Source organism: Budorcas taxicolor, chromosome 19 (assembly GCF_023091745.1).
Source record: "Budorcas taxicolor isolate Tak-1 chromosome 19, Takin1.1, whole genome shotgun sequence".
NCBI lineage: Eukaryota > Metazoa > Chordata > Mammalia > Artiodactyla > Bovidae > Budorcas > Budorcas taxicolor.
Window position 1 is genome coordinate 22,119,770 of NC_068928.1, and position 12,974 is coordinate 22,132,743.

Sequence of the window (12,974 nt, forward strand, 5' to 3'; positions counted from 1 at the left end):
CCAGCTCTCCGCTGAGCCTGGCGTGGGGTCCACTCTCTCATCTCCATAGCGCCCTCCCTGCCCGGGAAGAGTCCTGGCAGCACCTGCCCCAGCCCAGGGCCCAGCAGCAGCAGGAGGACTGCGGAGCCGGTGCCCAGGGAGGAGGCAGGAGTGGGGCTGTCCCGAAGTCACCTCTCACCCGGCTGGGCCGAGCTGTCCTGTGCCCTGAGCTGGTTTCTCAGTTTTTGTTTATGTCCAAGGAGGAAGTTGTATCTCTTCTACTCTTGGAGATGTAGTCATTTTTTTTGGCTGACTCTTGCAGAAGCAGTTTCTCTCCATAACCACTTTTCCTTCACTCCATTCAGTGACATTTTCAGGCTGAGAAATTATTAGTGACTCCATTTCTGCCCATTTGATTTCTCTCCATAACCACTTTTTTCTTCACTCCATTCAGTGACATTTTCAGGCTGAGAAATTACTAGTGACTCCATTTCTGCCCATTCTCCTGAGTTCTCTGTAATAGCTTTTGTTGAAATAGAGCCTGCCACCGCTTCTAGCTTGGTCAAGCCTAGAGTTTCCTGTAAACAGACGTTGCTTATCGTTTGTTTTGAATTAACTTCTAACTTTCAGAAGAGTTCCAAGAATTGTACACAGAGCTCCTATGTATCCTTCACCCAGATTCTTCCATTAACAGCTGTCCCTCCCACCTCTGAGCAGACACACTCACAGACAGACACATTCTCATGTATATATACACATTGTTTTTTGTTTGTTTGTTTATTAGTGTCTTAAGTCATGTCCAACTCTTTTGTGACCCTATGGCCTGTAGCCCACCAGGCCCTTCTGTCCATGGAATTTTCCAGGCAAGAATACTGGAGTGGGTTGCCATTCCCTTCTCCAAGGGATCTTCCCCACCCAGGTATTAAACCCATGTCTCCTGCAGGTGGATCTTTTCTACTGAACCACCTGGACAGCCCCACATAGCCACAGTGTAGTCATTAAAATCAAGAAGGTAGCGTTGACACAGCACTTGCATTGAATCCATAGACCCCATTCACTTTCCCCATTTGTCCCAATCCTGTTTTTTATAGATCTCAAATCCATTCCAGGATTGCAGGTTACATTTATTTGTCACAACTCTTGGTTCCATCTAGAAGAATAACTTTTATCTTCCATAGCCTGAAAATTTTTGATGAGTGCAGGCCAGTTACTTTGTGGAATGTCCCTCAGTCTGGTTCTGACTGATGCAGACTCGTGAGTCATGATTCATACAGAAGTGGTGCCGTGTTTCTCTCAGTGACTCCTATCATGAGACATACAGCGTCAACATGTCTCATTACTTGTGCTGCTCATTTTTACTACTTGATTTAGATGGTATCGGCCAGGTTAATTAATAAGTGTTTAATAAGTGTTAATTACTTAACCTTGAACCCATATAAATAGCTTCTTTCTCATATTTTACTTATTTATTTTACCATTCGTTAATGACATTTGTCTGAATCCTTTATTACTTAGAGAGTTGCCAAGTAATTACTTTTCTAATCCCATCATTTCTTCTGTTTTAAGAAACAGCTTTATCTTTTCTCCATTTATTTATCAGCATGGACATGTGGATTCCTGTTTTATTCAGTGGGTTTATAGCCATTACTATCTTTTTATCTTTTAACTTTATGTTGGAATAAATTTAGACCTAAAAAATTTTCAAAAATAGTGCAGATATTCCATATTCCCTCTCATAAACTCCATGTTCGCATCTTAAATAACTGTAGTATAGTTATCATCAAAACCAGCTGGTTAACACTGATACAGTACTAGTCACTTAACTCCAGGTCTTATTTGGATTTTACCAGTTTTTCCACTAACGTCCTTCTTCTCTTCCAGGATCCATCATTATTTGTTTTAGTGGTCAAATCATCCTTGACTTGGCCCCTTCCAGCTGGTTTTCCACCCTGTTTGTATGCCCCTAGTGTTTTTTGAGCACTTTCTTTCTGGCACAGCAAAATACACCAGGCTCATCTTGTACTTTCCTAACCCAGCCCTGGAGTCATCCATTTTTCCAGGATCCCTTGTTCCCTTGGCGGGAGATGTTTAGAAACTAAGTGCTAGTCATCAGGTCTGTTCATTACTGCTTGAATACCGTGCTTCTAGGCCCTCCACGCTGAGAGAGCTAAGAAATACATGTATGTGTTTATCTGTGTATATTTTTATCCTTTTATACCTGTTTATATATTTAAACCCATCAGTCTATGCCAGTAACTCCAGTTCTAACCTAACACCACAGGGGTTATTGGAGTCTCCCTGTTCCCATGTCTGTAACTACTCTCTACAGCCGTGAGAAACTTGTTCCCAGTATCGTCCATGTCGTTATTTATCTGCTCCATTGGGTTATCTGGGGTTGGGGCTCTCCAACCCCACTGACCACACCAGAGCCAACCCTCCTGCCCCAGTCAAAAGGAATGGGTGTATGTGAGCTAAATCGCTTCAGTCGTATCTGACTCTTTGTGATCCTGTGGACTGTAGCTCACCATGCTCCTCTATCCATAGGTTTCTCCAGGCAAGAATACTGGAGTGGGTTGCTGTGCCCTCCTCCAGGGGATCTTCCCGACCCAAGGATGGAACCCACATCTCTGGATGTCTCTTGTACTGGCAGGCAGCTTTACCTCTTGGCCACCTGGGAAGCTTGCATGTACCCTTGGATGAACAAGTTCTCTAACTTCCTGGGGTCTTAAGCTGCTTTGCCCACACTCATCCTCTTGCCCACTTCTGACTACCATCTTCCTCTTCTGGAGCCATCTCTCCTGTACTTTCCAATTAAAACACCATTTCTGTGAATGCTGCCTGCAGATTCACCAGGAAAAACAGCCTTGGTCATCCATACCTAAGCTTGGTCTGCAGTGTGGTTTTTCTGTCTGTTTTAATCTTTCCCTCTATTGCCATCGCTCTGAAATAGTCTTTGTTCCCAGGTGGTTTTTCGTATCAGTGGCACTCCCAGCAGTATTTCACATGGCTCCCCCAAAATGCTTATACAGTTCCTGGCTTAAAAGCTCAAGTTACAGGGAAGAAGGCAAAAGACCTCATCCACACCCATGATGTCTTTCTTTAAGCTGGAGAGAAAGTGAATCTGAGCAGTCATTGTGACACCACAGGTCTATATAGCACTTTTGAGATTTGAAATCAAAGCCTCGGGTAGTGATAGAGCTTGGCTTCGGAGTCAGGCCCCAGTTCAAATTCTAGCTCCAATAAATTCTGTGGCCTAGGGCAAGTTATATTATTTTTCTCAGCATCAGTTTTTTCATTTTTAAAATGGGGGTATTAATGCCTTCTGATCAGGGCTGCTGTGAGGATTAAATGAGATTGTATTTATAATGCACGCAGCAAGGTACCTAGTTTATAGGCTTACAGCCCAGGGTCAGAGAGAGACCGAAAAACCATTTTGGAACACAGCGTGGAGGGGTGAAAGGTGTGACACCAGTTTGCTGTGGGAATTCAGATGTGTATGAACCTAGCTGCAGGCATCTTCTGCCTTGGCCAGCCCGCGCCTTCTTCCCGTCCATCGTATTCTGTACTTTTTTTTTTTTAAGAAATTTTTCTGGGTGATGTGTACTAGAACTGAACCTGGGCCTCCTGCATTGGGAGCATGCAGTCTTAGCTACTGGACCACCAGGGAAGTCCTTGATACTTCTGACTCTAGGCCTTTATTCTTTCGCCTGAATCTGCTGTGGAATTTTCTAGTTTCCTTTCGTATTTTCTTTGTCTAAAACAAATTGTTTGTAGTGTCTATACTGTAAAACTGGCAATTTATTGGCATCTTGAGATGTTAAGATCATAAGCATAAAGGTCCTGTCTCCCCTAATAGGATACTGTGTCTTTATCCTCACAGCGCCATGGGCAGGACTTAACCATTTATAAATGTTTATTTGATTGTGATTGCTTTCGGGCATAAAGGGCAAGTCTGCGATTCCATTCAACTGGTCAGCATGCGCATGCCCCTTTCTCCAGTAGCTCTTCCTATAATGTCATGCCGAAACTGAGGGTACCATTTGGTGTCTGGAAGAAATGGTAGCTTTTTTTTTTTTTTTAGGTGAACTCATTTTTATCCGATACAGCCCACAGCACTTTGCACATACTAAGTGCTCCATCCGCTTTTGATTGGTTTGGACCCTCTGTGCCAGCTCATGCACCTTGCCCTTCCCATCCAGGTGACTCTTCCTCTTCTGTGAAGCTGCTTGATTGCTCGTTTTCCAGTGTCTTGAGTGGCATAGCAGCGTGCTGATGAAGAGTGCTAGGTGAAAGAGAGAGGTGGGATATTCTGACTGGTTTATTTCTCATTCACACCAGAGAACAGTGTCCAAAATAACCCAGTGAACATCCTGCAAAATGTGGAAGATTGTTAGAGGTTTGTTTATGAGGCAATTTCTGTCTCTGTTCTATGATCATAATCGATTTACAGTCTTACTCATCAGCTTGACTCTGAACTAGGAGGTAGATGAGGAAATATACTGGCTTCAGCTTCCAGGGGAATTAGATGAGAGGGTCAAGTAAAAATGCTTCAGAGCTCTGGCCCCTGTTTTGGTAGGTACCATGGACCCAGAGGTTAGAGTCTCTCATAGAAGGACTCTAGTGGAAGCCTTGCCTGCTTTTCTGAGCTCTCCTCTGTGCAGCAGCCCCGCCCACACCTCGCCCTTCCATTCCCACCCTTTAGGGACAAGATGTGGAGGCTGGGCACCAACATAATTTGAAGATTAGTTTCGGGAGGAGCAGAAGTAACAGAGACCTTATCCCTGCTCTCAAGAATCTTGCAGTAAGATTCTACTGCTGTAGAGCAAGTAGCTTTCACCTTTTGTACCAGCTTCACCTTATAAGAAGGGACTGGCTACAGGACTATCTCAGGAAGGATCTGAATTTACCCTGGAGATCAGTGAGAAAGGCAGCCATTCCTGATGAGCATTGCCCACTGCAGGCTCAGGATGGGAGGTCAGCATGTTTCCAGAATAAGTGACATCCTCACACTGTATAGTAGTGTATTTTTTAAAAAAGTGTAAGCATTACAGATGCCAGAAATTGCAATTATATAGAGGAAGGGCGTGAGTAGGGGTTGTCTGGGTGCCCCCTGAGCTGAGCTAGGAGGGCAGTGAACAGATGGCGACGGGAGAGACACCAAGGAACGCATCCAGGCAAAGGCGCAGAAATAGGGGCTAGAGATGGAGCTAAGGGGGCAGCTGAGGGGAGTCCAGCTGAAGCGTGGGGACACTGTGGAGGAGAAGTGGGAGATTAAATGGAAAGGTGAGGCAAGAAGAGGGTGTGAGGAAGGGGGATGGTCACCCTGGAGCTTTCCAAGGTCAAGCTCCTCCTTGGCTTGCTGACCATCGCCACTGTCACAGTGCACCAGCCTAGGCCTGAGTGCCTTTGAGGGCAGAGTGACTGTATCTGGATGTCATAAGCTCTTAGTAGCAAAAGCTTTTGGGTAAAGTGTCAATCTTCCCCTGTTCGTGCTAATTGATACTGCGTGTGGTTCTTGTCTTTTTCTTCCTGACGGTTATATAAATACATGTAAAAAGCACAGCTGGTTTCCTGTAGCCTCAGACAGTAACCTAAAAAGAAGCAGAATGTCAGGGCGGTGGGAACACCCTCCCCTTCCCCATGTTTCATACAGCACAGCTATGCAGGGACCAATTAATACAGCCCTGTGGGATTCGAACAGTGATGACTCAATGTGACTGAGGCAAACTCAGTGACGTTCGAATGGGAAGTGGGCGAAAATTAAAACCATTGTCACCACCGTGACCTGGGACAAGCCTGGAGCTGCTCAATAGTTTCTCTCCTCTCAGAATTTCTTGCACCTTTAATTCCAGAAGTTAAAATTAAAGGAGAAAGAAAGCATTTTTTTTGTAAAGAATATTTCGTTACAGTTCCTCTTTGTTTAGGTATCTATTTGCTGGGAATCCTGAGGTTATTGTTTTTCAGTTGCTAAATTGTATCCGACTCTTTGCAACCCCCTGGACTGTAGCCTGCCACAGTCCTTTGTCCATGGGATTTCCCAAGCAAGGTTACTGGAATGGGTTGCCATTTCCTTCTCCAGGGGAACTTCCCAGATGAGGGATCAAACCCACGTCTCCTGCTTGGCTGGTGGATTCTTTATCATTGAGCTACCTAGGAAGCCCACCTTTAGGTTAATGATGTCTAAGTATTTGCTGACATTATACTTTTTGTGTTTAAGGAGTAGTAGGGTAGAGTGGAGGGCTTCCCAGGTGGCACTCGTGGTAAAGAACCTGCCTGCCAATGTAGGAGATGTAAGAGACATGGGTTCAATCCCTGGGTAGGGAAGATCCCCTGAGGGCGTGACAACCCACTCCAGTATTCTCGCCTGGAGAATCCCACAGACAGATGAGCCTGGCACGCTACAGTCTAGGCTCACAAAGAGACATGACTGAAGCGATGCATGCATGCACAGGGTAGAGTGGGTAAAAACCATGAGGTTTGGAGGCAGGCTGCTTGGTTTTTAATCCTGGCTCCCCCACTGTCTGGCTGTATGACTCTGGACAAGGTCCTTCTCTGTTCCTTGCTTTGTAAAAAGGAGGTTAGTGTTGGTCCCTAGGTCATAAGGTTATTTGTGATGATCAAGTGAAGTTCAATGAAGTGATGCTTACAAAATGCTGTGCAGCATAAGTGTTCAGAAAATGATGACCCATGATGTAGGGTTTCACTTCTGGCAACAGAAGCTGGTACTAATATGGTACTAGGACGAGGGCATACAGCTAAGCAGTAGATTCTAGGCTCAGCTTTGCCACTAAATTATGTGACCAACTTTGCACGCCTTCAATTTGTCATCTCTTAGAGGGTCCAGTAATACCTTTTCTTTCCTCCAGGGGTTTGGGATCAAATGTGACCATGGGATGCCTTGAAAAGTGTAAAGCAGCAGACAAATGCCAAATTTTGTCATTGATGTTATTATGGGGGAGGGTGGTGTTTGGTTGATGATACTCATAAAGATGGGTCCAATTTTTTTAGTGTTTTAAATTAATTGTTTTTTATTGAGGTATAGTTGATTCACATTATTGTGTTAATTTCAGATATACAACAAAGTGATTCAACTATATAGGTTGATTCTTTTCCTATATAGGTTTTTATAAGATATAGAATGTTGTTCCCTGTGTTATACACTAAATCCTTGCTAATTGTCTATTTTATATACAGTAGTATGTATGTTAATCCCATGCTCCTAATTTTTCCCCATCCACTTTTTCCCCTGTGATAATCAGACGTTTGTTTTGTTTATGAGTCTGTTTCTGTGAACAGATTCATTTCTGGATATAAATGATATCATATAATATTTGTTTTTGATTTACTAAAATTGGTCCAGTTTTCAATATAACAAGCATGAGGAATGATTTCCTGGTGGCGGTCAAGCACAATTGCTTTCTCCTTGTTGAACTAAAATGACATTTCACGTTTTCTTCCTCCTAGAAACCTTGGAGAGCTGATAGATCGGTTTGTGGCCGATTTCAAGGCCCAGGGCCCACCTAAGCCCAACACGGACGAGGGGGGTGCTGTGCTCCCCAGCTGCGCCGACCTCTTCGTCTACTACAAGAAGTGCATGGTGCAGTGCTCACAGCTAAGTACTGGGGAGCCCATGATCGCCCTGACCACTATTTTCCAGAAGTACCTCCGTGAGTACGCCTGGAAAATCCTCTCTGGCAACCTGCCCAAGTGAGTTCCCATTCTTCCTGGTGTGAGTGGTGAAGTAAGCTTCTGAATGTACCTAAATATGGAAATCTTTGAGGAAATCCATTCTGAAGTTGTTTACTGAATTGCTAAGAATATCAGGAAAATCCCCTGATGGAGTTTCTAAGGGTCCGAGATGGTTTCCTCTTGAATGGGATCCCCTAGCCGATCAGGACCATCACAGGAAATGCCTGCTCTGGCCACCAGCATAGGTCATATCCTAGTACGGTGGACTCCAGAATGTCAGTCCCATTATAGATGGATTTAGTTCACGTGGATTCAGTGATTCAGGGATAGGTACTTTGCAAAAAAAAATGTGGGGTGATGGTAGAGATGGCTTTCGAATAGTAAGGGCAGTTTCATTGAGGCCAGAGTCTCTTTTATGACATCCTGCTATCTTAGATGGAGCCGAATATTTAAAGGTGTTGTGGGGTTTGTAGGGAGGTCATTGTATAGCAGAACTCCTAATTATAGTGACTTGTCTGTATTATTCTGAGGCACAAAAACATCGTTCTATTTTTTATTGTGTGTGAGTATTCAGTTGCTCAGTAGGGTCCGACTCTTTGAGACCCCCATGGACTGTGCATGGGGCACAGGCAAGACCCCAGTCTCCTCTGTTCATGGAATTTCCCAGGCAGGGACACTGGAGTGGGTTGCCATTTCTTCCTCCAGGGGATCTTCCTGACCCAGGGATCGAACTCATGTCTCTGGAGTCTCCTACATTGGCAGGGGTATTCTTTACCACTAGTGCCACCTGGGAAGCCCATATTTCTTACCACTTGAAACAAAATGGATTGTTCAACTAGAATTTTAGAGATACTTGGGAGATATAGTAATTTCTGTTATAAGAGAATATGATCTAAAGCAGTGCTTCAGAATTGAGTAATTCCAGATCTTCCCCATAGCTAAATTCGGCAGTTCTGGAACAAGCTTCTGCCATGGCCACTAAAATGTGTCACATATAGGAGTTTTACATCATTAGGAGGAAGGAAGAGCCCTAGGCTCTGCAAGACATTTAAAGTAACAGGTAATGGTTCACCAATGAGGATTTCTTTGAATATGATTAACATTATTTTTAAATTTTTAATAACTGGTATCCTGATTTTCAAAATAATGTAAGTTTGTTATAGTTTGGAAAACACAGAAGAACACAAAGATGAAGATTAAAAAAAAAAAAAACACCACCCGGAGAAGACAAATTGAGCTTTTCAGTATACATTTTTCTGTTCTCTGTTTATATATGTCATGTGTGCAACTGTGTGCTTTTGCTTATTTGTTTGACAGAATTGGGACTGCAGTGCTTACAGTTAGGTTTGTACCCTGCTGCTTTCGCTTAACCTCACGCTGTGTGCATTTTTCCACGTGTGTTAGTCAGTGTCACAGCAGGAAACAAATGGCACATGGCTGGGGTATATCGGCAGTAAAGCGACTGTTCAGGGCAGTAGGGGCAAGTGAAAGGAACCAGTGGAGGACTCTGAAGCATCCAAACACTTGGGTAATTGTTCTACCTTGAAATTCATCTGAGAGCTAGGGCTGTGGGCAAAGGGCTGCCCCATGGAACTGTGGTCGAAGGTGGTCACTGCCAGGACCATGCTGAAGCAGAGGGAGCAGGAGGGCTCGTTGTCGCTCAGACTCCTCTCTGCTCAACCTCTCTGACTTGCTGCGGCCGTGGCTATTGGCAGAAACCAACAGGAGACCAGAGGGCCGGGGAGCCTGGGAGATAGATCTGTGGAAGTCAGTCTCCCACACGGAAGAGAGGAGCAGAAAACAGTTAGCACAGTAAAAAGATTCATCCAGGCACCTTTTTTTTTTTAAATTTACTTAACTACAACCCGGTTCTTAGTTGCAGCCTGCAGAATCTAGTTCCCTGACCAGGGAACAAATCTGGGCCCCCTGCCTTGGAAGTGCAGAATCTTAGCCACTGGACCACCAGGGAAGTTCCAGTCAAGACCCTTTTTGAACATCATGAACATCATGATGCCGTGATGTTCCCACATGCAGAGGACCCTGAGTTAACTTCTGAGATTATTTTTTATTGACCATTCTCTTAATTGACCATTTACATTGGATTCACTATTTTGGTATTTCAAATAACACTCAGAGAAGCATCCTTGAACAGAGGTAGAACTACTGGGTCAAACAATCTAAAGATTTTTTCTAAGCTCCTGAAATATACTTCCAAAATGGTTATACAGTTGCTCCTAACCCATAGTGGAAGAGAGGGCCATGTCCTTATACCCTTCATTTCAGTTCAGTTCAGTCGCTCAGTCATGTCCGACTCTGCGACCCCATGAATCACAGCACGCCAGGCCTCCCTGTCCATCACCAACTCCCAGAGTTCACTCAGACTCAAATCCATCGAGTCAGTGATGCCATCCAGCCATCTCGTCCTCTGTCGTCCCCTTTTCCTCCTGCCCCCAATCCCTCCCAGCATCAGAGTCTTTTCCAATGAGTCAACTCTTCGCATGAGATGGCCAAAGTACTGGAGTTTCAGCTTTAGCATCATTCCTTCCAAAGAAATCCCAGGGCTGATCTCCTTCAGAATGGACTGGTTGGATCTCCTTGCAGTCCAAGGGACTCTCAAGAGTCTTATCCAACACCACAGTTCAGAAGCATCAATTCTTCAGCGCTCAGCTTTCTTCACAGTCCAACTCTCACATCCATACATGACCACAGGAAAAACCATAGCCTTGACTAGACGGACCTTATACCCTTAGAGGTACTAAAAATTAAGATGTCTTCAAATCTTTAATTACCAATAAGACTGGCAAGTTTAGGACTTTTATTTTGAAGGGAAAGAATCTCTTTTTTTTTTTTTTTAAGGTAAGTGTCATTGAATTCTGTCTTTCTGAAAAGTGGAATATTGGACTTGTCTGGTGGTCCAGGGGTTAAGACTACGTACTTCTACTGCAAGGAGTGCAGGTTTGACCCCTGGTAAGGGAACTAAGCTATCCTGCATGCCACACAGCATGGCCAAAAAAAAAGTAGAATCTCACAGTTTAAATTTTACAACTACAGGAAGTTATTTTAAAAACTGCATTTTCCTATATTGTGATCACATGATTAGATCAATAGGAAGAGATGAGATGCTTTTGTGTTTCTTGAGGCAGTCAGGACTTTGGCCAGGAGCCGTGTGTTAACCTTCGCTCTTGAACCCCTCCACAAGCACAGATTCCCAGGCAGAATTTTCTTAACTGAGAAAAACAACTGGGGAACCAGCTCTCGTGCTCTGGGTGATCCTGAATGAGCTGTGCAGATCAGGAAATTCCAGGCTAAGCAAAGAAGCCGCTCAGCAGCCTTCTTTCTGAGCCTGAGCGTCATCGTAGTTAATATGACTGACAACTGGCTCACTGTTGGGATTGTCTCTTCCTGTTTCTGATGATCAGAGAGTTTAAACACATGACCGTCAAGATCAGGTCACCTGGAAGGGCCTCATTGTGTGTGGATTTGCTGGGGCCACGTCCAGCCTTTCCTTCCCCCTTTTCTTTTTCTTAAGATGTGCTGTTTCCAGGTCAGGAAGCCAGGGAGAAGTCCCGGCCTGACTAGTTCCTGTTGCTTTTCCTCAGAACCACAAGCAGCAGCGGCGGGCTGACCATCAGCAGCCTGCTCAAGGAAAAGGAGGGCTCCGAGGCGGCCAAGTTCACCCTGGAGGAGCTCGGCCTCATCTGCAGCATCCTGAGCACTGCAGAGTACTGCCTGGCCACCACCCAGCAGGTGAGCCACCCCGGCCACCCACGTGCGCCCTCCTCTTCCTGAGCTGTCTGGGCCACCAAGCTCAGGTAGGAGACCACACAACCCCGGGCAGACCCGCTGGCCTCCCCCAGGAAGCAACCCGAGGTCCAGCCAGAAGACTGCCCTAGCAGCCACTGCGCAGAAGGACCACGTTAAAAGGAGGCTGGGCGAGACTGACCGGCCTCCTCCCTGGGGCTGTGTAAGCCACTCCGAGGGCATGATGTGCCCTCTTGAAAGTAGGTCGTAGCCTTGTCTCCCATACGTGAAAAGCAGTAATAACCGTAGTGTTGCTAGGCCCCAGACTTGATTATGCTGAGTCACAACCACTGGTTTTGTTCTCAGGAGGGTTACCAGGCTCACCAAAAACCCTCTGGGCTCTTATGTGTCTCCTGAAATTTATGGAGCATTCTCTGTTCTGAAACAAATAACCATTGTTTGGATGCTGACGTTCAGGAACCGGGAAGCAGGAAAGGGTGATGCCCCTGCTGGAGCTCCCATTAGCAGAAGGAAGACCCAGAAGAATTTTCCATTCAGCCTTCAGCATGGGATTAGAAGTTCCTTTCCACGTTGGCTCTGGAATTCACCTAAGGTCAAGAGAAAGAAAATAACTGGGAAAGGTTCCGTTCTTCCTCCCTTTTGGGATTTCTTATTTCTGCATGCCTAGATGGCTCAGATGGTAAAGCATCTGTCTACAATGCAGGAGACCTGGGTTCAATCCCTGGGTCGGGAAGATTCCCTGGAGAAGGAAATGGCAACCCACTCCAGTACTTTTGCCTAGAAAATCCCATGGATGGAGGAGCCTGGTGCAGGCTACTGTCCATGGGGTCGCAAAGAGTCAAACACAACTGAGCGACTTCACCTCACCTCAGATCATAGGAAGGCAGGCATGACTTACGGTTCAGACAGTTATAGCTTGGAGCACATGTGAGCCAGAGCAAGCATACAGGAGGCCAGAGAAGAAGGGTCCCCCCAGAACTTCACAGTTAAGGTTAAGCCAGGCAGATGCGGGGGCAGTAGTATGTCCTGCTTGGGGACATGGTCACACTGAGTCACACGGGGAATAACCTGTGAAGTTTTGGCCTTGGAGCCAGAGACAGCCACTTGTTTAGTGTGAGAACTTCCAGGGCAAGACAACAGTATCTATGAGGACCTCCAAGGCAGGGCCCAGAGTTCTTTGATGAAGAAGCACAATTTTAACTATTCTCTGTGTGTGTGCAGAAAGAGAAAAACACACACATATAAATAGGGTACTTTAAAAGTAAAATAACCATGGTATCAAAAAGAACTATGCAATCAATGACTCTCAATCCCATCACCCTCAAATAATCATATTAGCAATTTGGAGCCTTTCTTTCTGTGCTTTTCCGTGAACATAGTTTCATATGTTCTATAATTAACTTAATTCACTTTCATATCCTCCTGTTTTTAACATCACAGTGTTAGCATTTCTCCTGTTGCTATGATGTCTTTCTTGCCATCATTGTTATGGTTACATAATAGTCCAATAAGGGGCTATACCATAAATCATTTAACAGTATCCC

The 12,974-nt window shown here is 45.0% G+C and overlaps 1 protein-coding gene across 2 annotated transcripts in view; it reads left to right on the forward strand.

Moving 5' to 3' along the window:
- VPS53 (VPS53 subunit of GARP complex) overlaps positions 1 to 12,974 on the forward strand; it is a 135,785-nt gene that overhangs the window by 72,115 nt on the left and 50,696 nt on the right. For both annotated transcript variants that reach the window (XM_052657246.1, XM_052657245.1), the window contains exons 14-15: positions 7,444 to 7,686; positions 11,268 to 11,415. In XM_052657246.1, the coding sequence (XP_052513206.1) occupies positions 7,444 to 7,686; positions 11,268 to 11,415 (391 nt within the window). The remainder of the gene's footprint in view (positions 1 to 7,443; positions 7,687 to 11,267; positions 11,416 to 12,974) is intronic.